This window comes from Pteropus medius, unplaced genomic scaffold (assembly GCF_902729225.1).
Source record: "Pteropus medius unplaced genomic scaffold, Ma_sr-lr_union100, whole genome shotgun sequence".
Lineage (NCBI taxonomy): Eukaryota > Metazoa > Chordata > Mammalia > Chiroptera > Pteropodidae > Pteropus > Pteropus medius.
The window spans coordinates 1,370,635-1,394,857 of record NW_024354504.1 but is presented as its reverse complement, the minus strand read 5'-3'; the positions used below and the strand labels follow the sequence as shown (position 1 = coordinate 1,394,857).

General features: G+C 61.0%; 2 protein-coding genes across 5 annotated transcripts in view; one reads left to right on the top strand and one right to left on the bottom strand.

Moving 5' to 3' along the window:
• Positions 1-1,104: 1,104 nt before the first annotated feature.
• On the top strand, positions 1,105-5,023 carry ADI1 (acireductone dioxygenase 1). Its single transcript, XM_039855019.1, has 4 exons — positions 1,105-1,271; positions 2,970-3,089; positions 4,084-4,263; positions 4,387-5,023. Exons 1-4 carry the CDS (start codon positions 1,152-1,154, stop codon positions 4,504-4,506), a joined length of 540 nt encoding a protein of 179 aa, XP_039710953.1. The 5' UTR covers positions 1,105-1,151; the 3' UTR covers positions 4,507-5,023.
• A 3,353-nt stretch (positions 5,024-8,376) lies between these two features.
• The window catches only part of TRAPPC12 (trafficking protein particle complex subunit 12), a 36,009-nt gene continuing 20,162 nt past the window's right edge, over positions 8,377-24,223 (bottom strand). For all 4 annotated transcript variants that reach the window (XM_039855040.1, XM_039855038.1, XM_039855042.1 and 1 more), the window contains 7 exons: positions 22,822-22,934; positions 18,377-18,449; positions 15,984-16,057; positions 12,775-12,873; positions 10,078-10,178; positions 9,697-9,784; positions 8,377-9,619 (listed from right to left, as the gene is read on the bottom strand). In XM_039855040.1, the coding sequence (XP_039710974.1) occupies positions 9,377-9,619; positions 9,697-9,784; positions 10,078-10,178; positions 12,775-12,873; positions 15,984-16,057; positions 18,377-18,449; positions 22,822-22,934 (791 nt within the window). In that variant the 3' untranslated portion in view covers positions 8,377-9,376. The remainder of the gene's footprint in view (positions 9,620-9,696; positions 9,785-10,077; positions 10,179-12,774; positions 12,874-15,983; positions 16,058-18,376; positions 18,450-22,821; positions 22,935-24,223) is intronic.

Here is a 24,223-nt window from a genome sequence, read left to right as displayed (position 1 = left end):
CCACGACGTTGTGGTCACCCAGAGGGGTGAGCCGGGGAGGAGCAGGGAGGCGGCACCGCTGAGTTCCAGGAAGGGGGCAGGGGCTGTCTGTGCTAACCTTGCTGGTCAGAACCCAAGTGCTGTCTGCCTCTCGGGTCATGGTCACAGCAGTCTCCAGGGACAGGCAGGTGGAAGCACCGTGGGTGGGTTAGGGGGCCCTGGGGGCGCTGAGCAGAGTAGTGGGTGCTGCGGGCCAAGGTGGACCCTAGGGGATGAGCAGTGGGGGTTCACAAGCTAGGCAGGTAGGCCCTCCCACGAGGATGTGGGCACAGGACTTCCAGCCACTGGAGCATAAGAAGTGAAAGAAATGCATGCTTTCTGTACAATACTTCTGGAAAGTTCCAGAGTCGACTGTGGAAATGTGCTACCCCAGAGAGTCTGGTTTAATCCTACAGCTTTTCAGTTACTTGATCCCCTGTTTCAGAGTCTAGCAAATGGCTGAGATCATCTGATCCTTTTTGGCTGATTGCTTTGAAGAGATAAACCTAGATTGATTGAGCACCTAGATTTATTTTTGTTATCTAAATTGATAAGAAATCCAAGGATTTTTTTTATCGATTTCGTGTTATTTTTGTTTTTATTCTAGGACACACTGTACCTAAAATCACAAGGTAGTATTGCAGACTGTCGCTAATGCAAAAGTCCGAGAAACGGCCGCGGGATGAGAGGGGCGCCCTACCGCACCCCGAGTGATAGCAGGGTCCTCTGGGGCGACTCGATCTGGCTTCGAGCCACAGCTGTGCCCCACTCCGGCAGCATGGGTGTAACGGCATCGCCGTTCCAGGTCGGCCTTTGCTTTCCTTTCTGTAAACTACCGACCGTTCCCCATCTCCGCGTCGTGGTTCGCTTCGCAGACTTCCGGTCGTCGCGGGCGGGCCCGGCACCCGCACCCCGCGTGGCGCTGAGCAACCCCTCCCCCAACCCCCCGGCTGCGGGGCGCCTCGGGGCGCCCGCGTCGCCCCGCCCCGGAACCCGTGAGCTGAACCGCCCCGCGTCCGCCCGCGCTGGAAAGGGCTGGGAGGGGCGCCCCGGCCCCGCCCCTCGCCCCGCCCCGCCCCGCCCCCCGCCCCCGGGCTCGGATCAGCGGGTCGGCTCCGGGCAGCACTCGCGCCATGGTGCAGGCCTGGTACTGGGACGGGGCGGCCGGCGACCCCCGGCGGCCGCACCGCGCGCAGCCCAGCCGCCCGGTCAGCCTGGAGCAGCTGCGCCGGCTCGGGATCCTGTACTGGAAGGTACGGCCCAGGTGCCCCGCGCCCCGGCGCACACCGCCCGCTCCCGCCGCCGCGCATGCGCCGCTGCGAGTCGGAGTGCGGAGTCCCCGGGAGGCCGCCGCCCGCAGCCCGCAGCTCAGCGCCGGGCCCCTGTCCGGGGTGCGACCGCGAGCGAAGGGCCGGGGCTGCAGCGCGCGGGCTGAGCGAGGGGCCCGCCCGGGGGCGCGAGCAGGGAAGGGGCGCGCAGTCCCCTCCGCAGAGCCTCCGGGGGGCTCCTTCTCGGCCACCGCTGCCCCGCCGTGTCCGAAGTCCGTTTACACCACGCAGGCCCCCTGCGGGCCAGGTTGAAATTCATACTTTGGGTTTTGTGTAAATATTTAACACGGTATTTATTTATCCTGGACTAAGACTTCGAAACAGTGCAAAGGTTTATAATGTCTATTAAAATGAAAGATAAAAACGTAAAAGATAATGTTTATTATGGCAGGAAAATCAGTTTTGTTTTATAATAAAATCAATCTATGTGCAGTCCAGATAAGCAGGTCACATGACAGCACTCGAGGGAGCCACTGTGCGTTTGGGAGTAACAGATACTGATCTGCTCTCAGATGTGTGCAAAGGATGAGCCTTACCTGTAAAAGGTGTCCTTTGTGCTACCCCATCGGGTCCAACTCGGTCTCTTTTACCTTCTGGTTCAGTCTGGATGACGAGATTAAGGGCCATCAAAATGAAATTATGTCGACTCTGCGCACTTAGCATCCCGTGCCTTTTCCATGCTTTGTTACTGAGACCGTTTGCAACCAGTGGGAAGCGATGGAGCATTTCCGTGCATCTGCTGTTAGTGACGTAGCAGAGTGATAGCTGCGTCACACACAACGCGAACCTCAGTGGTTTCGGCACGGAGCAGTGGCGTGCACATCGTGCTTTGCCAGTTTGGGGAGTCCTCTCTGTAGTCTGGGTACCGGTGACTAGTACTTTGAGAGTCTGGAGTTGACCATAAGAACCGGTGCTAGAGTCGGTTTTACTGCCATTTAAGGGGAAGTATGCCAAAGTCACTGCCAGTGGACTTAAGTAGCGGTTCACACTCGTCCTGGCTGGGGCCCTAGGGCAGTGCCTCATAAAGAAGACATTGCATTGGACTTTAGAGAACAGATGGCATGTGATAGATGAACAGGGCAAGCCAGCGCCCTCGGTGTGGGACGCTGGCCAGACAAGGGGCTGGGAGGTGAAGTGTCAGTCATTTTTGAAGAGGGGCAGTGGACTAGGAAAGGCACCTGGGGCCAGATGGCTGAGGGAGCTCGTCCCAGCCTAATGAACTTGGGTTTTACCTGTAGGCACGGAGGGTGGCGGCCATTTTGGCCTCGAGAAACAGACTGACCAGAGAGGCCATAGAGAGATCAGACTGCGGAGGGGTGGCCGGCAGAGGAGCAGGACTGGAGGGAGGTGTGTCCTCGGACGGGCGTGTCGCAGAGAGTGGACCACCCAAGCTCATGGCAGTGGAACCAGGGACGTGAAGGGGACCCCCGGGGAGGCCTGCGGGGGGGCAGGGCAGCAGAGTTAAACATGGCTGCGTTATCGGTAGCTGTCAGGGAGAGTGGGGAGGGAGGGGAAGGATTGAGAAAGGCCTGGGTGACGACTGTGGAGATGAGCGTACTAGAGGCCCAGGGTCTCTGTCCCTTTGCGCTGATGTGACCTCCCGTTTGTCATTTAAACTTTTAGCTGGATCCTGACAAATATGAGAATGATCTAGAATTGGAAAAGATCCGGAGGGAGAGAAACTACTCCTGGATGGACATCATAACCATCTGCGAGGAGAAGCTGCCGGATTACGAGGAAAAGGCAAGGAGCTCCGAGTTCCCGGGAAGCTCGCGTGCTCGTGACAGGGGAGCCGCATTCTCCACCGGCGCACAGACTGTCTGTTTCCTGTGAATGTCTTCATTTGGGTTTATATCAGAGTAATTCATATTCGAACATTTTTATTACAAATGTTAGGGGGATAAAGATCTTCTGAAAGACACAAAAGTAGATCTGAACAAATGGAAAGCGTTGGTCGAGATGACGAGTGCCTTCCTCAGATCTTCATGTGGCCTCTGACCTTCTAGTGTGATCAGTGTGGCTGCGTGTGCGTGATCCGCGTGACCGCTGTGTGCAGTGTGATCACGTGATTACATGCATGACCGGTGTGGCTGCCGTGTGCATTGTCTTTGTGATTGTGTGTGTGATCAATGTGACTTCCATGTGCAGTGTGATCACGTGATTGTGTGTGATCTGTGTGACTGCTGTGTACAAAAGTTATCATCGCGGACGTGGATTCAGGTGATTGCTGTGGGGTACAGCAAGCACTCCTGATTGTGTCATCTGCGTGACTGCCGTGTGCAGTGATCATGTGATTGTGTGTACGTGTGATCTGCGATTGCCATGTGCAGTGTGATCAGTGTGACTGCCGTGTGTGGTGGGTTATGAGCAGGACTGGGCTATCTGCACATCCAAGCTGTGTGATGTTGGGGCCATGACCTCGCCTCCCTAAGCTGATCTGTCAGATGTCATGAAAGAGCTCCCAGATGAGTTATTACACGTAAACTATTTAGAATGTTTCCTGGAACATGGTAGGGGCCATGTAAGTATCATCTCTTTCTTCTTCTGCTAGTTCATTGACAGATTTCTTAAAATATTCTGGCTCCCGCCCTTTATACTTATTATACTGCTTCCTCTTTTTGAGGGGGTGATTTGCATCCACCTCAGCTCTGGTCTTTGACGTCTGGGCCAGAGGTGGGGTCTGTGTCAGTTCCCTTCCCTGGTCTCCAGCTGACTCAGACTTTCCCTCCTGCTCCAGATCAAAATGTTTTACGAGGAACATCTGCACTTGGACGATGAGATCCGCTACGTGCTGGATGGCAGCGGGTACTTCGACGTGAGAGATGACGAGGACAGGTGGATTCGTATCTTTGTAGAGAAGGGGGACCTGATCACTCTGCCCGCAGGGATCTACCACCGCTTCACGGTGGACGAGCAGGTGGGCCGCTGCGATGTTCGCCTGCTCTGTGCACATTGTCCAGAGGACCGGACGTGAGAAGCGAAGCGGAAAGCGCTGTCGCGATCGCCATGTTCATGCGATGCCGGTGTGTCTGTTTTCTAGAACTACGTGAAGGCCATGCGGCTGTTTGTGGGACAACCAGTGTGGACGGCGTACAACCGGCCAGCTGACCATCTCGAGGCTCGGAAGCAGTACTTGACGTTTTTGGCGCAGTCGGCCTAGCGGTGCTCCTGGGGCCCCTTCACCCGTGACGGTCCCAGGCACGAGGACATCAGAGAATCTGTCCTGTTGTCCCTGCTTTTATGTTGTAGATTCGAGGCTGGGTGAACTTTGCTTTGCAAAATTATTTGATCAGAATATGTTTTAATGAAAGGAGCTAGAAAACCAAGTGTCATGTGGAAGCAGCTGTGGATAGAGGCATTCTTCTTCCGATTCAAGGTCGCTGTCTGGTGGCCGTGTCAGCCCACGCCTCCCACGCGGCCTGGGTGGGTGTCACTCCCAGGGTAACAGCTCAGCTGCCCCATGCGGCCCGATTCCGTGGCTTTCAGCGGATTCAGTCAGCGCCACGGCCACGTGTGAGCAGGTGTAGGCATGGGTGACAGGACTGGCCAGTACAACACACTTTCCTCCCAGAATGTGGTGGGGAGCGGAGCGGGAGGGGCGGGATTGCACATTAGGGGGACACTCACGGTTGCTTATGCCACTTTCTTGTTCCAAATAAAGTAGCTGCCTTAATTTTATGCTCATGGCTTGGAGTCCCTTACATTTCAGTACGTGGAGGGAAAAATCACTTTGTTTAGGTCCTTTGTGTGACCGTGTGTGTACATATTAATTTACACTTTGTTAGTCTTTGTTCAGTGTGGGATTTTCTAGGTTAAACTCACTACTGAATATCCTGTTACAATCAAACTTGCGAATCTTAACAAGAAAACGGTACATTATTTTCTTAATAATTCTGAGATGCAATGATGCCTAATTTGTCATAATCATAGAAAAACCTCAAATCAACACCATGTTTTGAAGGGCATGCCATTTTAAGTATTTTTTTTTAAACTGATCAAAAGTCTTTGTGTTAAAATTTATCTTTTGAACCTCATGTTGGTCTTGGGAACACATATCCACTGCACCAAAGAAACTCAAGCTTCAGACATTTTATAAACGGAATTTTAGGGCTCACGTGTGTATGTGGTAGAGGACTCTGTCCAGTGAAATGACCAGATTTAAAAAGTGAAAAGGTAGTAGTTGAAAACTATCTACTCGTTCTTCGACAATCTTCTCACGGAACATGGAGCCCAGTTCCCTCTCCCCTTGAGTGTAGGCTGGACTTGGTGAGTCATTTCTAACGGGCAAATGTGGCAGAAGTGGCCTTGTGACAGCTGTCACCAAGTCATAAAGGTCCGTGATTCCTGCTTGCTCTCTGGGGTCTGTCCTGTCATCATCTGACCTAATCACGTCAACAGCAGCGCACTGGGGTGTGGGGCTGCACCATGCAATTCTGAGGACACATTCAGTCTCCCGCACAGACAGCAGCCGCGGAGGGCTCTCCTTGGGAAAACCGAGCTGTGAGACCTTTCTGGGGCGGGAGAACCCCTGCCTCCGCCCCCTCTCCCCCTGCCTCCCCCAGGCTCCTCCCTTCTGCGGCTGGGGGAGGGGACCCCTGCTCATCAGAAGCAGGGGCAAGGCTCGCACTGGCTTGTGCAGCTCACACCCACCGGTGCGGAATCCAGCGCCCTCGCCCCTGCCCACAGAGGGGAGGACGCTGCAGTGGTTGTGTGCGTGTGTCCGCGCCCGGGCGCCCGGGCCCCGGACCAGGGTGCTGGAAACGCCCCGTCTGTCGTCCCTCCTGCCCCTCGGCTTGGCTGGGCCCTGAGGAGGGCGGAGGAAGGGCCTGGGCGAGGCGTTGCGGGGCTAGGTGCGCCCCGGGCTGGGCGTCCGGAGAGCTCGCCGCCCCTCCCCCTCCGGCCCCGCCCCCCGCTGTAGGAGGGGCCCTCAGCGCACCGTCCCCGGGGGCGGGAGCCCTGTTCGAACCTGTTTTCTGTTGTTTCTTGCCTTAGGAAGTTATTTGACAAAGTACCCACCCTCTTAACTGCGGTGGGGTCGGGGCACTGGGGGCCATCGGGCAGGACACCGCCGTCGGGGTCGCAGGGTCCGGGACGTGAGCGCGAGGACGTGGCCCTGGGACCCGGTCAGACGTCCTGGGGAGAAGTGTGCTTCTTCAGGTTTTGTCAGTATATTTCGACGTCTTTTATTTTCTGTTAAAAAAGCTTTATTTTGCACAGACTGTTTACAAAATCCCTTGTTCTGAAACCCAAGCCGAATCTCGCGTGGGTGACACAGCAGCCTGGTGAGGGTCGACTCCACGACCCTGTCCCCTCGGGCCTGCTCCGCCGTCACCCCGCTACTGGCCTCCGTCGCCGGCGTGGACGCCTGTCCCGGGACGCAGTGCGCATGCTCGCGGGTTCTCCTGGGCGTGACCCCCAGTCTGCTTGGGGAGGGGGCCCTCAGGGCAGCGTGGCCGGCGGCAGGCTGCTGTGGCCCCTCGGTGGCAAGGGCTCCTCGGCTTTGCAGGTTTATAAACCTCGGAACGCGTAACATTTTTATTTGAACGGTACTTGTATCCCCTTAAACGCAGAGAACATGCTGAAGTCGCATTTATGGAATAGATGACAGATATGAGAAGTCGGAGTCTGGCTGCTTTTCCCGTAAAATTCAGGAGAAAAATGAGAAAGAGAGGTAGCTCCTAAATGGGCGAGTGACACTTTTATTACCAGTGATTATGATAATGGTTGATCAGAATGGATATCACGGCCTTTTAACACGCAGATCTTTGCAGACGCCCGCTGTTCCGGGCACAGAAACGGCCACCTTGGCTGGGCGTCCTTGGGTGTCGAGCTCCCTGGAGCGTGTCGTCAGGGGCACCCGGGGTTTGCTCCGCGCGGGTCGGGCAGCGGCGCCCGGGCGGGGCAGCAATTGCTGTCGGTTTGTCGAAGAGGCGCTTACTGAGCATGCGCGGGCCGCGGGCGCACGGGAAGGTGGAAAGCGCTGGGCCCGCCCTTCAAAGGCTCCGCCCCGTGGGAGACCCATACCTACGGGGGTACCCTACAGAGGACGCACGCAGCCCCGCAGCGACACCAGCCCAGAGCCACCCGTTCTAGGGTACAGTCGGAGCCGCAGTCTCAGGACTGCAAGAAATGTCCATTCTATTTCTTTAGATTGAATTAAATCCATTTTTAGCCTCTTCTCTCTGAACTTGGCCGCTACTGGCCTCCCTCACCTGCACAGGATGAAATCAGAATCCCCGGCCCCGGGTGTGGTCTGCAGAATGTCAAGTCGCTCAGTGGCCAGGACATCTGACCATGCAGTGCCTCAGGCCAGAAACCCTGGTGGCCCGGCTCCTGTCTTCCCAGGCGGTTTTCAGGACCGGCTCAGCCATGAACCCAGCTGCTTCCCGGTCACAGCAGGAGCTGTGGCTGTGGGCTGTGTGAGGCCTGCGGATGGGGCCAGTGCCCCTCAGGTCCTGCCTGGCTGGGCACGAGCTCTTTGCTGGTTAGCTGCCCACCCCGCTTGACTCCAGGACAGGCTTTTAGGGGCTGTTCAATTTAAATTTTAAGACAAAGGAGAACTGAGAACCAACCAGATACCACGGTCATCCCAGACATCACGGCCACTCAGAGCCGCTCCCTGCTTCCACCTTCAAGGACTTGCCAAGATGCCGAGGGGGGAGGTGATCGTGTCCACGGCCTTGTGGGCCCCACCTGGCCCTGGCCCTGGCCCTGGCCCTCACCCGGCAGCCCGGGTTCAGCAGGCGTCGTCCTCCTGGATGGAGGGACCAATCACTGCAGCCTCCGCGATGCAGGTCCGTTTGCTGGGACCCGGGACCTGTCTGCGGTCTGCCGCAGTCTGCCCGGAACTTGTGTGGCGTCACTGGCTTTTATGCATAGTTGCTTGGGACCATTCTCAACCGCCCTCCTGCAAACCCACATTCCTGTGGCCTTGGGTCAGGTTCAACTGGAGGCTGAGTCTTGTCTCACTCGCCAAAGCCAGGTCTGAAGGGAAACCCTCGCGATGGGAAATTCAAATGACATCAGCGGCTTTCTGGGCCTCTGAAGCAAAAGTTTTTATTTTTCTCTCAAAGAGAAAAAGTTTAAACCCTCCTTGGTATGCAACAGCCCCTTTGGCTAGCTCACCTTTTTCTCCTATTTTAATGTGTAAATTAACCTGTATTTCAACAAATGTGTAGAGGCCGTCTGCCTGGTAGGTGCGTGGGTGTTTTTACTTTATTACAAAAAGAACAGAAACAGCGTCGCTCTGCTCACGCAACAGGCGTTCACAGCAGTCTGAGATGAGTCCCATTCTCGAATGCACTAGGAGAGCTGGCCGCCGACAGGGCCCTGCCGGACTCTGAGGGAAGGAGGAGACGCGCAGGTTTAAGAGCAGGGACGACCCTGTCAGCTTCAAGTGTCGTGACGCTCGGATGAGGAGGCGTAGCCCGCTCCGGCCCTGCCGGGGCCCCGCGTCCCACGCACTCGGACCCTTTCATTCCACCGACTCCCCTCAACGCCCCCACCCCCCGTCTCCCCATGATGTGCGGACACGGAGAAACGAGGCTGGATCCTGTCACCCATCTCCAGGCTCGTGCCAGGTGTTCGGCATGGGCTGAGGGAGAATCGGAGGAGTGAAGTGGATGTTCGGGCCTGGGGCAGGGCAGGAGGCGTGTGGCGTCGTCCCCATGTACACGTGCTCTCGATGTATGCGCACAGCGACAGCACTTTGTCGCGTGTGTCAGCCGCTCTGAGGATGTTCAGAGTTCATGAACCACGTGGGCCAGCTTCGGGGAATAAACTGCGTCCGCTGGGGTTCTGTTGGTGACCGCAACCCTAACAGCACGTTCTCCCCTGTGCTCACAGACAGTGAGAGCCGCGTGGGTTCGGGCTGGCTGGGGTTCGACAAACTGCAGAACAGCCACGGCCTTGGCTCTGGGTCAAGGAGACACTCCCAGACGCCAGCGGCAGAGGCCCCTGAATCCCCATGACATCGCGCACGAGCGCCAGACCACAGTTGACGAAGACCCGGCGGAGCCGGGTGCGACGGCCTAGGCCAGCTTGAGGCACTGCGTGTTGAAGCTGTCCCCTTCCTTGCCGGCGACCGCCTCGAGCAGGGCCTGCTTCTTCTGCGTGCTGCGGGAGGACTCCAGCTCGTACATGGTGGTCAGGTTGAAGAGGGCGCTCTCGTGCAGGCAGTGCCTGGGCTGCCGCTGCACCATGGCCTCCAGCTGCCGCACCGAGTCCTTGAGCCGGCCCAGGTACAGCAGGCACACGGCGGCGTTGTTGTTGGCCTGGAGGAGGGGGCGCGCGTCAGGGCCCCGCACCCTCCCCACCGCCCGAGGCCTGCAAACGCGCGGAAGCAGCTTACCACCGCGTTGGTCGGCTCCATCCTTAAAATCTCCGTGAAGAATCTGTGGGCTTCAGCGAAGTTGTTCTGACCAAGGTGAAGGAAAGCTCTGGAACGTGAGTGACAAGCAAGCAGTTAACCAGCGACTGCCCGACGGGGACGCGGGCGGCTCCCCAAGCCGCAGGGACGGGGGCGCCATCCGCTCCTGAAGCCTTACTCCCGGTCGGGCAGCGGTCTCCAGGGGGGTCGCCCCCGAGCGACTGAGCCCCGTCGTGGTCTGCCTGCGTTACTAACTGCACCGCCACCCCATTCCTGCCGCTATGGACACGGGTGCGGCCGCGGCCGCAGCGCCCGCTGCTGAGCGCCATCAGAGGCGCGTCCACACGCGCGCACAGTACGCACCTGTTCATTAAAACCATTATTTTCCCCTGCAGTCCGTCCAACTTCTGTGTTACTTTCTCCACGTCTTGAAAATATTTTTCTGCTGTCTTAATGTCACCGATCTGTTTTGACAAAATTACTGAGTCAGTTCAGGTGACAGATCTACCTCCACACAGTTCCCTAGAGTCACGTTAGGGTGTGGAGACGTTTACGTGGCAGGCGGGGGAGGACTCTGGTGACCGTTGACTAATTTTTACTGCCTGAACAGGAAGCAAAACACAAGATATCGCGGATGCTGCCGTCCCCACCCCAGAAACTAACCCGTGAATACCCGCGCCTTGCCAAAAAGTCGTAGTTTTTAGAAGGAATCCCGGCAAGGCTGCACAGCGTTAAGTAGATAAAAACAAAATGAACGACCAAAAAAAGGTAACATTTACACGTTGGTGTAACGTGGCAGATCGCAAATCAGCAAAATGAGAGAGACCATCAAGCTTAAAAATGTCAAAGTCACATTTTGATTGAATAATACGGAATTCTACGGAAAAGAAAAACAAAACAAAACCGAGCCCGCATTCGTCGCACGCACGGAGAGCCCAGCTCCCCCACCCGGGGGTCCAGGCCGGCTGGTGCCGACGGCTGGCGCCGACGGCTGGCGTGTCCCCGCGTCACCATCGCCGGGAGAACCACGGCGGCGTTTTGTGGAGGGGGATTCAGGCCTTTGGGCTTCAAGTGTAAGGATGGAAGTCAACGGCCTAAGGCTTATGAGACGTGGAAAAAAAGAAAAATCCTCTTACGACAAAAACTTGCACAAAAGGGGACGGTGAGACACAGGCCTGTGTCCCGGGCTGCGTACAGGGAAACTCCGAGTAGTGACACGTCATGAAGGCAGCAGGGACCCTGCGAAACCCTGTCCTTCATCCCGCGTGATCCCACTGGAGCCGGGCAGGAGGCGTAGGGAGCTGGCCTCCCGCTCCTGCAGGCCCCGCTGCGGTCCCCCAGTTCCCCAGCGCCCTGCCGGGGAAGCTGGCCTCTCCTCCGGCGTCAGGGCAGGCGTGCTGCCGGCCCAGCAGCCAAGGCCTGCATCCCTGAGGGTGGACTTCTGTCCAGCAGTGCAGCCACTGCAGCCACCATCTGCCCCCAGCACGGCCCCGAGGAAACTGGGCTCGGTGTTTGGTGACAAGTGACGCCCTGGGTATACTGAGATTGCTGGAGTAACAGATGGCCCTGGAATCTCGTGTCTTAAGCCCGCGTCCATGAAACGGTAGCTAACATCATGGGGTGCAAGGAGGGCAGACCCCTTCCCGGCAGCCGACGGCACCCGGCACACAGCGAACATACAGGAGGAGCCCTGAGGAGAGAGGTGTCTGCACGGGGCTCCCCTCCCTCTGCGGACTCCCCCGCGGGAGGCCCCGCATTTCCCGCAGTAGGTTCGCTTTAGCTGAAACTCTCTAACAGGCGCTGCTGTTTGCTGCCAGCACACTCAGCGGCGCCACCGCGAAGGACAGGCGTGCTGAGCCCTGGGCGTGCGCCGGGGACTGACGAGGGCTTCGCCCCCGGCCCCGTACCTCTGACTGCAGCCCGTGAGGTGGCACTATGCCGTTGCCGTCGCTGTCTGGGAGGGAGGCTCGGAGGGCGGCACCCGGCCCGGCCCGCACGCCACAGACCCGCAGGCTGGGCTCCCGGCCTGCCCGCCCAGCCCCAGGCCACGCACTGGTCTCGGGCAGCCAGGCAGGACTGGCTCTGGGCCTGTCTTAGGGAAGGTGCCAGGGAAAGCTTAGACGATTCTTTGCCCCCTACTGATTTTTCTGGTGATCAGAAAGTAGGTTTACATCTTCATAATTATTAGAATGTAATTAGGATTTAAAACCTGACTGATTTTCTAAGAGTCACAGGCAGCTTAAACATTTAAATGTGAAAAGGCAATTTAAAGTATTGCAGAATACCTAGTAAGTAAGCAAACAGATAAATAAACCCCAGCTAGTTATCTGAGGCAAAAAGATAAAAAGTGAATGGACTAATGGAGAAAAAGCAAAGATGAACCAGATTATAAACGTAAAAGGAGAAAGAACTGCAGGGAGAAACGAAATTGAAGATTATGAAAGACAACTGTGCTTTACTGAACTCTGTGCAAATGCACATGAAAACACAGAGCAAACAGGTGATTTCTGGAACACCCTAAAACGGTCCCCAGAAACAGAAAAGCTCGCGGCATGGAGCACGCCCCACGCCAGGTCCCTGACGGTGAGTCACGGAGACGCCGGACGCTAGCTTGGCGTCTCCTCAGTGAGGGACGCAAACCTTCCCAAACACCCCGACTTCTGCAGAGAACAGAGAGAGCAGGAAAGCTCCCGACTGTCACGCAGACAACCAGCGCCAAACGCCTGACGAGAGGCTCACGCGCACACGCAGCCCAACGTCCCTGTCCCTGCGAATGCGGATGGGACAGGCCCCTCCTTCGGGGTGACTGGTCCGTGGCAGGAACTGCACACGTGCGCCACAACGGCGGGGACGGTCCCTGAGGCACGGGGCCCTGGCTGCCCGCTGCCGCTCCGCTGGCCTGGGCGCGTGTTCGGGCTACAAGAGCCGACGCTCTCCGTTCCCTCAACTGTTTCTCCTCTGGGGCAGAGTCTCCGCCACCCCGGCGGCCCCGACGTCACTGTGGGTCGGCAGCGACCACCCTGGGGTCCCCCATGGCTCGCGTGCCCGGGCACCACCCACCTGAAGGAAGACGCGGCCGATGCCGCTGAGCAGCTGGGGCTCCTGCTGAGGGAAGTACTGGATGACGGAGAGGTACGCGTCCACGGCCAGCACGTAGTCCTGCGGAGAGAGGGGACGTCGCCCACCGGTGTCACGTGGGCCGCAGGCACGGCCGAGTCTGCAGGGGCATCTTTCCCTAACCTAGTCTCCCCAAAACCCCAGAACATGCTTTCCTTTCTTTTTCCTCCTATGTTCTCAAGCTCGTCCAAACTGGAGCCAGAGGGGCTGCTTTGCTAACCGGGATGCTGCCAAGACAGACGACAGGGAAAACTCCCGGTCAGCAGGACGGGGGAGTCTGGCACCCTCGAGTGCAGCTCATCACGGTGAGTTTCACCCGAGACACAGGCCACGAGGGTTGGCAGCACCTGTCCTGGGCCCCCCGCGGGCTACCGTCACTGCTGCCCGTGGCGGGGCTGTGCTGTAGCCGGAGCCGTCAGCGTGCACACGTGTGTGTGTGAGCGTGAGCACGCGCTGAGAGATGTCTCTCAGGGAGGGGGCAGTGACCCTGCTGCTTGGTGGCCGGTCAGGGGACCCGGGGAAGCTGAGGCCTGGCTGGGGCCGGGCTCCAGCCCCTCTGTGTTTCTGGGGGCGCAGGGAACCCCCCGCCGTAATTCAGCACGCCCCCGTACTGTTGGTTCAGGGGTGAGGAAGGGCAGTTCTGACATTCTTGTGTGATTGGGCCACGCCCGTGAACACGCTGCATATCTGGGCCGCACAGAGCCACAGCGGGGTGTGGAGGGTGGTGACGCGGCCGCTCCTGGCCAGCAAGGCCATCGCAGCGTCCGTTCCAGGACGGCTTTCCCGGCAGTGTCGCTGCCTTATCTTTGTTTCAGAGTCAAGGCCAAGAATCAATGTTTTCAAAGATAACTGGATCCAGAAGGGAGTTTTAAAACACTGAGCAGTGGTCCCGGGGGGGACTTCTCGCATGTGGGTGTTAACCCACAGCCCTCCTGGGCAGCTGCTCCGGGCAGCCGCACACTCCAGGCCGGACGTCAGACAGGAGGCGGGGCAGGGCTGTGGGGACACGCAGCCCTGGGGCGGACCCTGGCCTGGGAACCGAGCCGGACTGTGCTGACCGTGTCCCTGGACAGTGTCCTTCCTGAAGCGGCTTCTTTATTGCAGCTGCAGGGAACACGGCCGTGCTCAGGCACAGTGGCCAGTGGGCTCCGCAGAGGGCGCCTGTGACCTCTGCAGTCACGGGGGTCTGGCTCGGACAGAGGGCAGGGGCGGCCTGCCTGCAGGACAGCCCTGCTTCAGCCGGTCTCCGCCCTTTCGTCAGCAGCTCCACCTGTTTGGTGGCAGTGAAATTAGGTAAACAGCCGTTGCACGGTCCCTGAGCTGACGTGAGGAGCAGGGCGGGGGCATGTGGGCCGCTGGAGCGCACGTGGCTGAGTGGCTGCCAGCGCGGGGCCCTGGGCCGCTGTCTGGAGAGTGGAAGGGGAGAAGGCGGCCTTTACGCAGTGGCCGCGGAGTGACTCCCGGGCTGGGTCCGCTCGTGGCCCTGCCCCACAGTGTGCCGCGCGCAAATTCGGGGCTGCGGCCTAGGAACAGGTATCTTGTCATCAAAAACTTAAATTAACATGTATTTCACTGTCACGGAAATGTTACTCGGAGTAATTAAATGGCTGATTAAACATCCCGTTGCCAGTCCACACACGATTTAATCATCGTGGCGCCTCGCGTATTGGCCGCGCTGCCGCAAAGCCAGCCAGGTGGCAACACGAAGCTCATGCCTGTGGTCGCCTTGACTGCAAAATTTTTCTTTTCACCTGATGAAAATGAAAGACTAATCTAAAGTTTCACATTAAATTACACTCGCCGTCGAAGTGTTTTTCAAACACGACGCTACGCTCTGTCCTGAGTCCCAGCAACAGGGAGAAGACGCGCGTCTGCCGCCTGGCGGTGGCACAGTGAAAGAGCTTCGTCGTCCCACGAGGTTCTGTTAACGTGTCGTGTCTTAAAGTGCAGACAAAACCCGGCAGTGGAACAGGGAACAGACAGCGTCCCTCCAGAAGCGTCTCGGCCCCAGGGCCGATGACACGTCAGCCCTGTGAACTCACTTTGTTCTTGTTGCTCTGTGTGAGCCCGTGAATTTCAGGCAAAGGTGACAGTGGCCCCGGGCTGGACAGTGGGTTTCAGAGCTGGCTATGACTGATCAGCAGTGGAGGAATGGCTTGTTTGGAGGGGCAGAGGGGACAGAACCACTTCTGTCCTGCCCACTCAGGAATGTGGAGGGCACGGCAAGGTCACGCTGTACCCCAGTGTTATACACTACAGGGTGCACAGAAGGCAGGGGCCGCCAGGACAGGGAGTGCACGATGCCCAGTGCTGGCCGCTCCACGCAGGTTCCGGCCACACCTGCTGGCCTAATGGACGAGCCGCTGTGGCTCTGAATTCACACCTGCACCAAACCCCCCCCCGGGGGCCAGTGTGTGCGGCGCAACACCCAGCTGCCCCGAAACAGGGGACTTCGCAAGTGCACCCGCCCGCCCAGGGAGCTGTCTGCCCAACAGGCTCGGGAATGCCCTTGGGCCGTGTGAGCTGCTCCCTCCTCCAGCCCCGAGGGGTCAACAGCACTGCTCCCGGTTGTGGCTAACTGACCCCTGCAGATGCCGACCGCCACCAGCTCACTGCAGGCCACCCGCCCTGGGCCGGAGGAGAGCCAGCTGGGGCTGCAGGTTTCCCGCCGAGGGAGAAGCCGGGACTGCTGCCCGAGCTGGGGAGGGGAAAGGCTGGGAAAGGGGGGACCGCCGCCCCGGTTCAGCCGCCCCGGCTCGGTGGGTGAGCTGTCCCCTCAGGGGCGGTGAGCCCTGGGCGGTGTCCTGAGAAGCAGGTCTTGTGGGGAAGCCCGTTCCCAGATGTCATAAGCATCAATCGTCAGCTCAAATCCAGACAAAGAAAAACACCGTCCGTGAGCACAGAACACAGGACCCCTTTCGGGGATGGAATTCAGACCAAAAAATGGAGAGAAGTTGCAGAGAGAAAGGGCATGAGCGATGATCTTAATTAAATCATCTAGACCCACCCATGGAAACCAAACTTGACAATGAAAAGTCCCCGTTCTGTTGAACTCTCAACAGCCCCTGAGCAGGTCAGCGAGCTCCCTTGGGCCGACCCGCCCTCCACGGGGGTCCCTCGTGTGCCCGCGAACCCCCCCAGGCCGCACGCACCTTCATCTGCAGCAGGCAGTTTGCCACGGAGCAGGTCACGCGGCCCAGGCGGGCCCGCCACAGCTGGATGGAGGCTGGGGGAGAGGGGTGGCGGTGAGCAGCGCGGTCAGGCCCCCCGCCCTCAGCCCTGGTCAGTCCCGTGAGCTGCCTACAAGGTCGCTCTGTCCCTACAGCCAGGCCCACCTGGGTGCGCACGTGCTGCCCAGCACGCGCCGTCAGCCAGGGCTGCATCCCCAGCACCAGCACCCGAGAGCATCAGGGCCCTGGGGACGTGTCACCGGCCACAGGCCTCCCCGCCCCCTGGGCCCGCACGCTGAGCTCACCGGCTCCAGGCCTCAGCTCCCGAGCCGTGTGGACAGAAACGAGAACGGAGGTCAGTGGGCTGAGGCACAGGGGTCAGAGGTCACGAGCACGTTCGCGTGAGGGAGAATCGAGGTTGCCTCCCGCGGAGCGTGTGCCCGGCGGGCGTGCCGTCCCCCCCAGAGCATCTCCAGAGCCCACTCCCTCCCCCACAGAATCTGTGCACTGGTCCAGACTGGCCGTGGGCCTGCCCTGTCCTCCTGTGGCCCCACCTGTCATCGGCCACCTCTCCACTGATTCTCAGCCCGGAAGTCCCCCGGGAGCTGCCCTGGGGTGAGGGGGGGCTGACGCATGGCTCCCTGCGTGCGCCCCGGCTGACCTCTATCTGTTTGGCATTAGGATTACAGAAGCAAGGTCAGCTGTGAGGACCAAACTGATTCTGAGCCTTGTATTTCGTGGATTAGTGAACTGAGGCGCAGGGAGGACACAGGGATGTCCAACCCGACCCCGGCCCCACGCTCCTCAGTCCTCTGCTCTGTCTGCCCCTCGAGCGGAGCCCGAGGACCCGCGAGCACCAAGGGAGGGGGCACGCGGGCACGAGGGCCAGGGAGAGGGCGAGGCAGAAGGTGGGGTGACCCTGTCCGGTCAGATGGCGGTCTGCTCCGTCCAGCTGATGAGCACGTCCTGGACGTGTCTGAATGGCGAGAGCTGGGGGACCTGCCTGCATCTGACCTGCCCGCTCAGTGAAGGGACTGGCCTCCGCTGCCAGGACCGGGGGTCACTTCTGAGATGACGATCGCCTAGAAATGACGCGTGTTCTTGCAGCACTCAGGAAGAACACGGAAAACTTAGCTGTCGCAATCGGGAACTTCGCTCTTCAGCTTTCAGCAATTAAAAATGTCAGCGGCTAGTGCTCCATTTTCAGTGATTGCTGACCGAGCGTCACGAGTCTCGGGGAGCTGAGACGCTGGCGGCCTCTGGTCTGCTCTGCCCGGCTGTTCCCTGCTCGCCCTGCAGGCCGGTCTACCTGCTGTCCTGTGACCGGCCGGCCTCCAGGAATAGCCGCCTGAGACCTAGCGACTGCCTGTTTGTTCCCACTGACCCGGGCCGTGGGAGCCGTGACAGGGACAGGTGTGGGAGCGTCCGGCCAGGGTGAGTGGTGCTGTGCCTCCTCTACCTCGTCGGCTCGCCTGCAGGGACCGCACTGAGAAGGACGCGCCTTCAACACCGGCAGTCGCCGGATTTCTCAAAGGACGCTGCGTCTAGGGTGTGAATGCGGCCCCGTGCTGCTGGCCACCAAGGGCGAACGTTTCTGGCCCTGCTGCTCCCTGCCACCCACCCCCCTTCACGGCCACGGGCACGGGGGTGCGCCGGGCAACCCGCACAGCGTCCACCCCGGTGCTCTGTCCTCAGGCCACACCCCCGCCCTGGCCCCTCGGTTTGCCAGCGCAGTCTGTGTGGCCAGCAGTCACTAAGCCCACTCCGAGTCGGGCGCACAGAGGGAGACGACCAGCCCCTGGACCGAGGTGAGGACAGGAAGCAGGACAGGTGCTATGCGGACGAGGAGATGGGGGTGGCCCCAGGCCGCTGTGCAGAGGTGAGGGCCCCGCAGGGAGGCGCGGGCGGGCGGGGCTCCGGGCAGGACCGGGAGCTCATCCTCCTCCTCTCAACACGTCGCAGGACAGTGGCCTCCAAACGCAAGCCAGCCCGTCGCCCGGCGCCGAGCCCGCCTGCAAGGCTCTGCATGCGGGCCCCCCTCCTCAGCGGCACGCGCCCGCCCGCCACAGGCTGTCCCTGGGCAGCGGGTGCCCACCCAGGGCCAGGCCCCTCCCCTGCGCCACACCCACCGCACCGAGGAAGCTCATTGTCCTGGCCGCACCCGGTGCGGTGGCTCCACCCGCCCAGCTCCTTAGGTCTAGTCTCGCTCTTCAAGGTCGACAGCACCGAGCACGGGGCTTGGTCCCCGACAAGGAGCGAGCGCGCGCGTGCACGCGAGCAGGGCCGCAGTGTGGACTGAGGGGAGAGGGAGCGAGGCGGAGAGAGACGCCGGACCTCTGACGGACCGGACGGCCCTTCCGCGAGTGGCCACCGACCTTGCCTGTTCTCCGGCGTGATGGTGCCCGCACTGCCGTCCTCCGCCAAGCCTTGCTCCAAACGCGCGAGGATCTGCGGGGTGAGACCAAGACCGACGTCACGCAAACGGGTTTGCTTTAGGCTCGTCGTGAGGCGGTGCAGGGAACGGCTTTCTCTGCGGGGAGCCGATCCGCCCAGGGGCGTGGCACCCACACAGACACACACTGCAGACGGCGGCCGCCCAGGCTGTGAGTCGCTGGGGCCGGAGGGCAGGACGTGGGGTCTGAGAGCACAACCAGCCACAAGCAAAGAGCTCGGGTGACTCAGGGCGGCGGACGCTGACTGCGAACATCGTGAGGGCGAAGTCAGTGCCCGCCTCTGCCTGAGCCTGCAGACCCTCCCCACGCACTGACGGCCTCCGGGCCGCCTGCCGTCTCCAGCCTGGCTGAAGGGGCGGGGGAGGTGGCATCTCAGGAAGAGCTGGTATCTGACCGCGGCTGCAGCGCTGCCAGTGGCGGTTCTGTGGTTCCACAGAGCACACAATGGGGAGGGGCCGGGAGCGGCCGGAAGCAGCGGCCCGGGGCTGGGACATGGCTCTGGACAGCCCTGTTCCGTGTCAGCGGACGGTGTGCCTCAGCCCCACCACCAGGGACTGGGCGCGGCCTGCACAGGTCTGGGCAGCCAGCGTCGCTGCAGCAATGCGGACGACCATCAGCGTTCTGGACGGCAGGGGAGGGGAGGCCAATGGTGCAGAAGTCACACTGGGCTGGGTTTTGGCTGCGGACAAAATCGCACACCTTGAGCGAGCACCCCACCTGCCCGACCGCACACAGAACCGATGCCGCCTCATCTCGAGCAGGGTGTTGAGAGGCAACTGGCAGCCAACTCACATCCAGAGCGAGCACAACCCACGCTCTGAATTCTGTGCGGTCGCCGGGGCAGGGGGGGCGGGCGTTCTGACGGGATACGGACGCCTGGGCAGATGGGTTACCGACATTCTGGGTTCCCAGCAAAGTTCGGCAGCCCACGAGGAGTGCCACGTTGATGCCCGTCCCGGAAATCGTGGAAGCTGATGTGCGCGTGTGCCTGGGAGCTGCAGCTCGACCCCACACGCCCGCTGTGTGCCCCGCGCTCTGCTCTCCCGAAAAGCTCCAGGCAGCACCAGTGCCACGGCGACCTGGGCGCCACGGCGACCTGGGCGCCACGGCGACCTGGGCGCCACGGCGACCTGGGCGCCACGGCGACCTGGGCGCCACGGCGGTAGGTCAGCTCCAGAGGCTGAGGAGCAGAGTTTATGCAGAGGCACCCAGCGTACAGACCACGGGGGCCGGCCCAAGTCCAAGGCCCTGAGGATTCGCTAGCGCCCTCGACTCCAGACCCGGGTGAGGCGGGTCTGCCCAAGAGTGGCTCAGATTTCTCTGCTAAGTCCTGGGGCCTTCCCGACCCCACCAGTCTCCTGGGGGACGTTTGAGAAAGAGGTTTTCCAAGCCACCTAAGGGACACTCAACACTCCCCGTACCAGGCCCTAGGCCGAAGCCAGAGAAGCAGGCCAGACGGGGCGGCGTCCGCGGCTCTGCCGTGACCGTCACGTGCACGGGACGGGCACTTTCAGTGGGGCGCGTTTCACTGTCCTCGGCCCCATTACACCTGAACGAATTCCCCGAACGGTTCTTACTCGTCACCCACTGACTCAGACGCCAGAGAAACCCAGTCCCTGGGCGACCTAATAAAGATTGTGAGCGACGCCCGTTAACACTGTGTCCCAGGCACACCCGCAGCGTCCCTCCACCAGGGCTTCACGCTGAACACACTGACTCGCCACTGCGGTGACTGTCCACGTCGGGAAATGGTCTGCGGGCGCCAAGCGCTCCCGCTGGCTGCCACACAGGGAATCGGCACTCAACGGGCTCGGCCGCCCGCTCACGCCACCAGCTGCACCCAGCCCTGGCTGTACCTGTCCTTTACCCCACAGTCCTCATCTGCTTTTTCTCAATAAGAAGAAAAGCCTGATCACAAAGCTAACACACACAGCGGACAAGACTTGGAAATAACAAAATGACCTTTAACTCCGTCACCCACACCGCTAACGCACCAGCGCGTTTCCGCTTGAGTGTGCAGATCACGTGGTGATCAGAACTCCGCAGGCGGCCTCTGAAAGTCCGTACTGCGCCTTACACACGTCCCATCTCACGGCCTGGGGCTGCGACGCGTGTGGGAACCCCGCCAGACACCTCCCCACCTGGACCTGGATGGCCGCGTCCCGGTGAGGACGACGCAGATTGGAAAGCGGGAGACCCCTACGTCGGCACGTCCCCCACGAAGCCGGTGACAGGGCTCAAGGCTGCGGAGAACGCTGGCCTGACACCTGACAGGGCTGAGTATGCCGGTGGCGAATGTTCTGCCCACACCGACCCCCAGCTGTCCCCGGGCCCCTCCCACACCCCGCTCTGGCTGCCACCGAAGGTGGCTTCTTTCCACCTGAGAAACCCATGCTGAGACGACCCGGCGGGGCCTCAGGACACTGAGTGGGGGTGAGTGTGGGCACGTCCCAGGAGACCCGATGGCCTTCCACTGAAGGACGGAGCCACGTCCCCTCCCCAGTCTGACGCCGCCACTCCCGACCTCCAGCCTGGAAAAGCCGCCTTGGGGACCAGCAGCGGGCACCACACGGGCAGTGTGAACGGTGGGACGGGTGGGCGGATAAGGGCCAAGTGACCACTCTTTCTGGAAACGGCCCCGGCTTTGCAGACTGCCCTTGAATTAAGCACCTTAGAGCAACGTATAGGCTGGTGGCCAGTCGGCGGCCACTGAGAGCAGCACCAGCGCCGGCCTCTTGCCTGTTCCAGGCCCCTGAAACACTCGAGGGGGTGGTCTGGAGTGGCTTGGCTCAATGTCCACCACCAGATGTCATCAGGCAGTCACACCTACGCGCCCAGGACTGAAGTTCAATGCCGCCACCTGTGGGTCAGGCAGGTGGGGACGGGGTGCAGGTCGAGGGAGGGAAACCGTGGGAGGAGGGACTGACGGACGGCTCTCGACTCGTTTCCTGCCCACAGGGCTCCGTCCGCAGGGACGAGTCTGCCGCCCCTGTCCTGCCTGAGACCGACTTCCGGCAGAGGCAGCGCAGTGGGCACACCGTCCCGGCACGGCCAAGGCGAGCTGCAGGACCCAGGCTTCCAGCGCCACGGCCCGAGGCCTCAGGGGACGCGCCGTGCGGGGGAGAGGGAGGGCAGAAGGCTGGACTCCACAGGGCGGTGTGTGGTCCAGGCTCCTCCTCCTCCGCGGCCATGCCCTGGTGGCATGGAGCCCGAGGCTGTGTCCGCGTCTGGCGGTGGGGCACCAGCGCCTCGCAGAGCTGTGGTGAGCACTGGGGGGGTGATGACGGGGGTGTGGAGCCCAGAGCCCGATACGGTGTGGGCACCGAACGCGTGCTGACGGCGAGCCTCGCCGCTGCCACCTTGTCACCCGCCTGACCCGTCGGCACGCCGAGTTCGGAGGACTGCGTTTGCACTTGGGGGCGGGCGTGCCAAGTGCACCAGAGGGGGCAGGAAACAGCTCCGACCACCCAGGAGCGGTCTCAGCTGAGGGCGCACGGGGTCCAGGGGTCCAGGGGTCCACGCGTGGCAGCGCGAGGGGAGCACACGGTGAAGGACACAGACACCAGATGACAGCGCTGTGCCCGAGACTCACAGCGTCATCGACCAACGCCCATCCATAAATACAAGGGCGTGGACCACAGAGCCAGGCGTGTGACACTGAGCGAGCTCGTCGGCCTCTCTGCATCTCTTCTCCTCGGCAAACTGGGGTACTGACCACTGAGTCACAGGATGAGCGCCCGCTGGGGCGAAGCCGGGAGACTCTGAGCCTCGCTTTTCCCTAACAGCACTAAGAGAACGACCTGGTCTTCTGCTGACGCAGGTTTGCTGCCTTCCACGTAACTTACTTCACGACCACGGATAACTCAGGAACCGCTTCAGAGTCAGCCTCACGAGGGGCGGCTGTCGTGACGCAGCGTCACTGCTTTGACTCTGGAGCATTTTAAATCGTCCTCTTTAAACGCTGCCCCGTGCCCCTGTCTGGCGCCAGGCAGATGCTCACAGGACCGGCAGGAGCCGTGGCGGCCTGGCGTGTGCCACGGCCTCACTGGCGGCCTGGACGCAGGCTCAGCGCGGCTGCCACACAGCAGGAAGCCAGAGGAAGCCAGAGGAAGCCAGCCTGCTGCACCTCCCAGTGACACCGAGGGAGGGACCCAGGACGCGGGTGCTGCCAAAACCATCCGCGGCCGCCCAGGATAATTCCAGCGAGGAGGCTGAATGCCATGCTTACGAGGGGTCGGGTCCCCCGTCTTTCGAGAAAGGAAGCGGTGGCGGTGGACGCTGGGGAGGGGTGGGTGGGGTCACGCAGAGCCCCTGCGAGGGAGGGGGGCGGGGGGAGGCGGGGAGCGGGCCGCCCGGCGCCGGCCTACCTTGCTGCAGACGGCCTTCAGCCCGTGCAGCCGGTCCAGTGACTCCTGGGGGTGGCCCAGGTGCTGCTGCAGCTCGGCATGGAGGACCCGCATGGAGAAGGGCACCATGGAGCCTGCAATGGAAGCCAGAGCCGGGTGAGCCGTCGGCCGCGTGCACCCCGCCAGCCCAGGGACGCCAGGCCCCTTGGCTTCCCTCCCGGCAAAGATGGCAGCAGTGCCGTGGAGTGCGCACTGCAGCTCTCCGCGGAGCCGGATGTGCGTATGGTCCAGATCAGGGGCCCCCAGGCCCCGGGCAGCGGCAGGTGGGCGGCGGGCCAGTGAGCACAGCTTCGTCTGCGTCAGCAGCTGCTCCCCAGCGCCAGCATCACCGCCTCGGCCCCACCTGACCATCAGGCGTTAGGTGCTCATAGGAGCACCGGTCCCTGGTGCCACAAAGGTTGGGGATCGCTGGTCTGGATAATCACCAGGAGACGGGGCGTCTGCTGTTCCTGCAGCTGCGTCTCATCCGTGTGGGAACCACAGATGAGTGACACAGCAGCACCTCACACTGCCTCTCTCGGGTCTGGGAGCCCTCGCCTCCCCGTGTCCGAGTCACCTGGAAGTGAGACCCTTGCTGCCGAGGAGCCTCAAGCTCACGAGGAGCCCCTCGCCCTCTCCTGCAGGGACGCGCCTCGGAACAGCGCTGGTCAGACCCCGCGGGAACAAAGCTTCCTCGTGGGTCCGTTCTTCCGGCAGATGCCACGTAGTCACGACCTGCCAAGGCCCCGGCTGGTCTAAGCGCTAGAGAAGCGTCCTCAACAAGCGTTTAGAAAGCATGCGACGAAGACGCTCCCGCGGAACTCATTCACACGGTCCCTCGTGGCCCTGCGGTGCCGTGAACCCGCTGCCACCGCGAGGTCAGACGGGAGGCGTCAGCCTGAGCCGGGCCTCCGCACAGGGCGGTGACAAACGAAAGGACAGCAGGAAAACGTCACGCTAGTGGGGTCCGCCACTTCCTTCAGCAGGGGCTGAGCTGCTCTGTGCCGTGCCGACGCCTGGGCCTCCGGCCGCCTGTGTGCTGGGTGGACCGCGCCCTCCCTGGGCCGCTCCGTCTCCCTCGAGGCCCACGTTCAAAGGGGCTGGCCTGGCATTTCTGTCTCGCTTTCGAGTTACACGGGTCCTCTGCTGGGGTGACTGCTCTGCACGTGTCGGTGTCCCTCCTTTCACTGCTGGATCTCGGGACACAGGGCCGTGGGCGTCTGTGCCTGGCACAGAACACAGCGTTGCGCCTCTGGAAACCAGCGTCTCCTCAATGGTGCCTTTGTGAATCAGAACGGTCGGGGCAAGGCCTGGAGCCACGTGTCCTGCACGGCGCATTTAAACGGCAGCTCGGGGGTGTCCCTGGGACCCGGAGCAAGGAGGA

Excerpts from the sequence above, each read along its gene's own strand:
- ADI1 (XM_039855019.1), top strand. The coding sequence starts at position 1,152 with ATGGTGCAGGCCTGGTACTGGGACGGGGCGGCCGGCGACCCCCGGCGG. Across the intron at positions 3,090-4,083 it reads TGCCGGATTACGAGGAAAAG|ATCAAAATGTTTTACGAGGA; the intron begins GCAAGGAGCTCC and ends CTCCTGCTCCAG. Across the intron at positions 4,264-4,386 it reads GCTTCACGGTGGACGAGCAG|AACTACGTGAAGGCCATGCG; the intron begins GTGGGCCGCTGC and ends TCTGTTTTCTAG.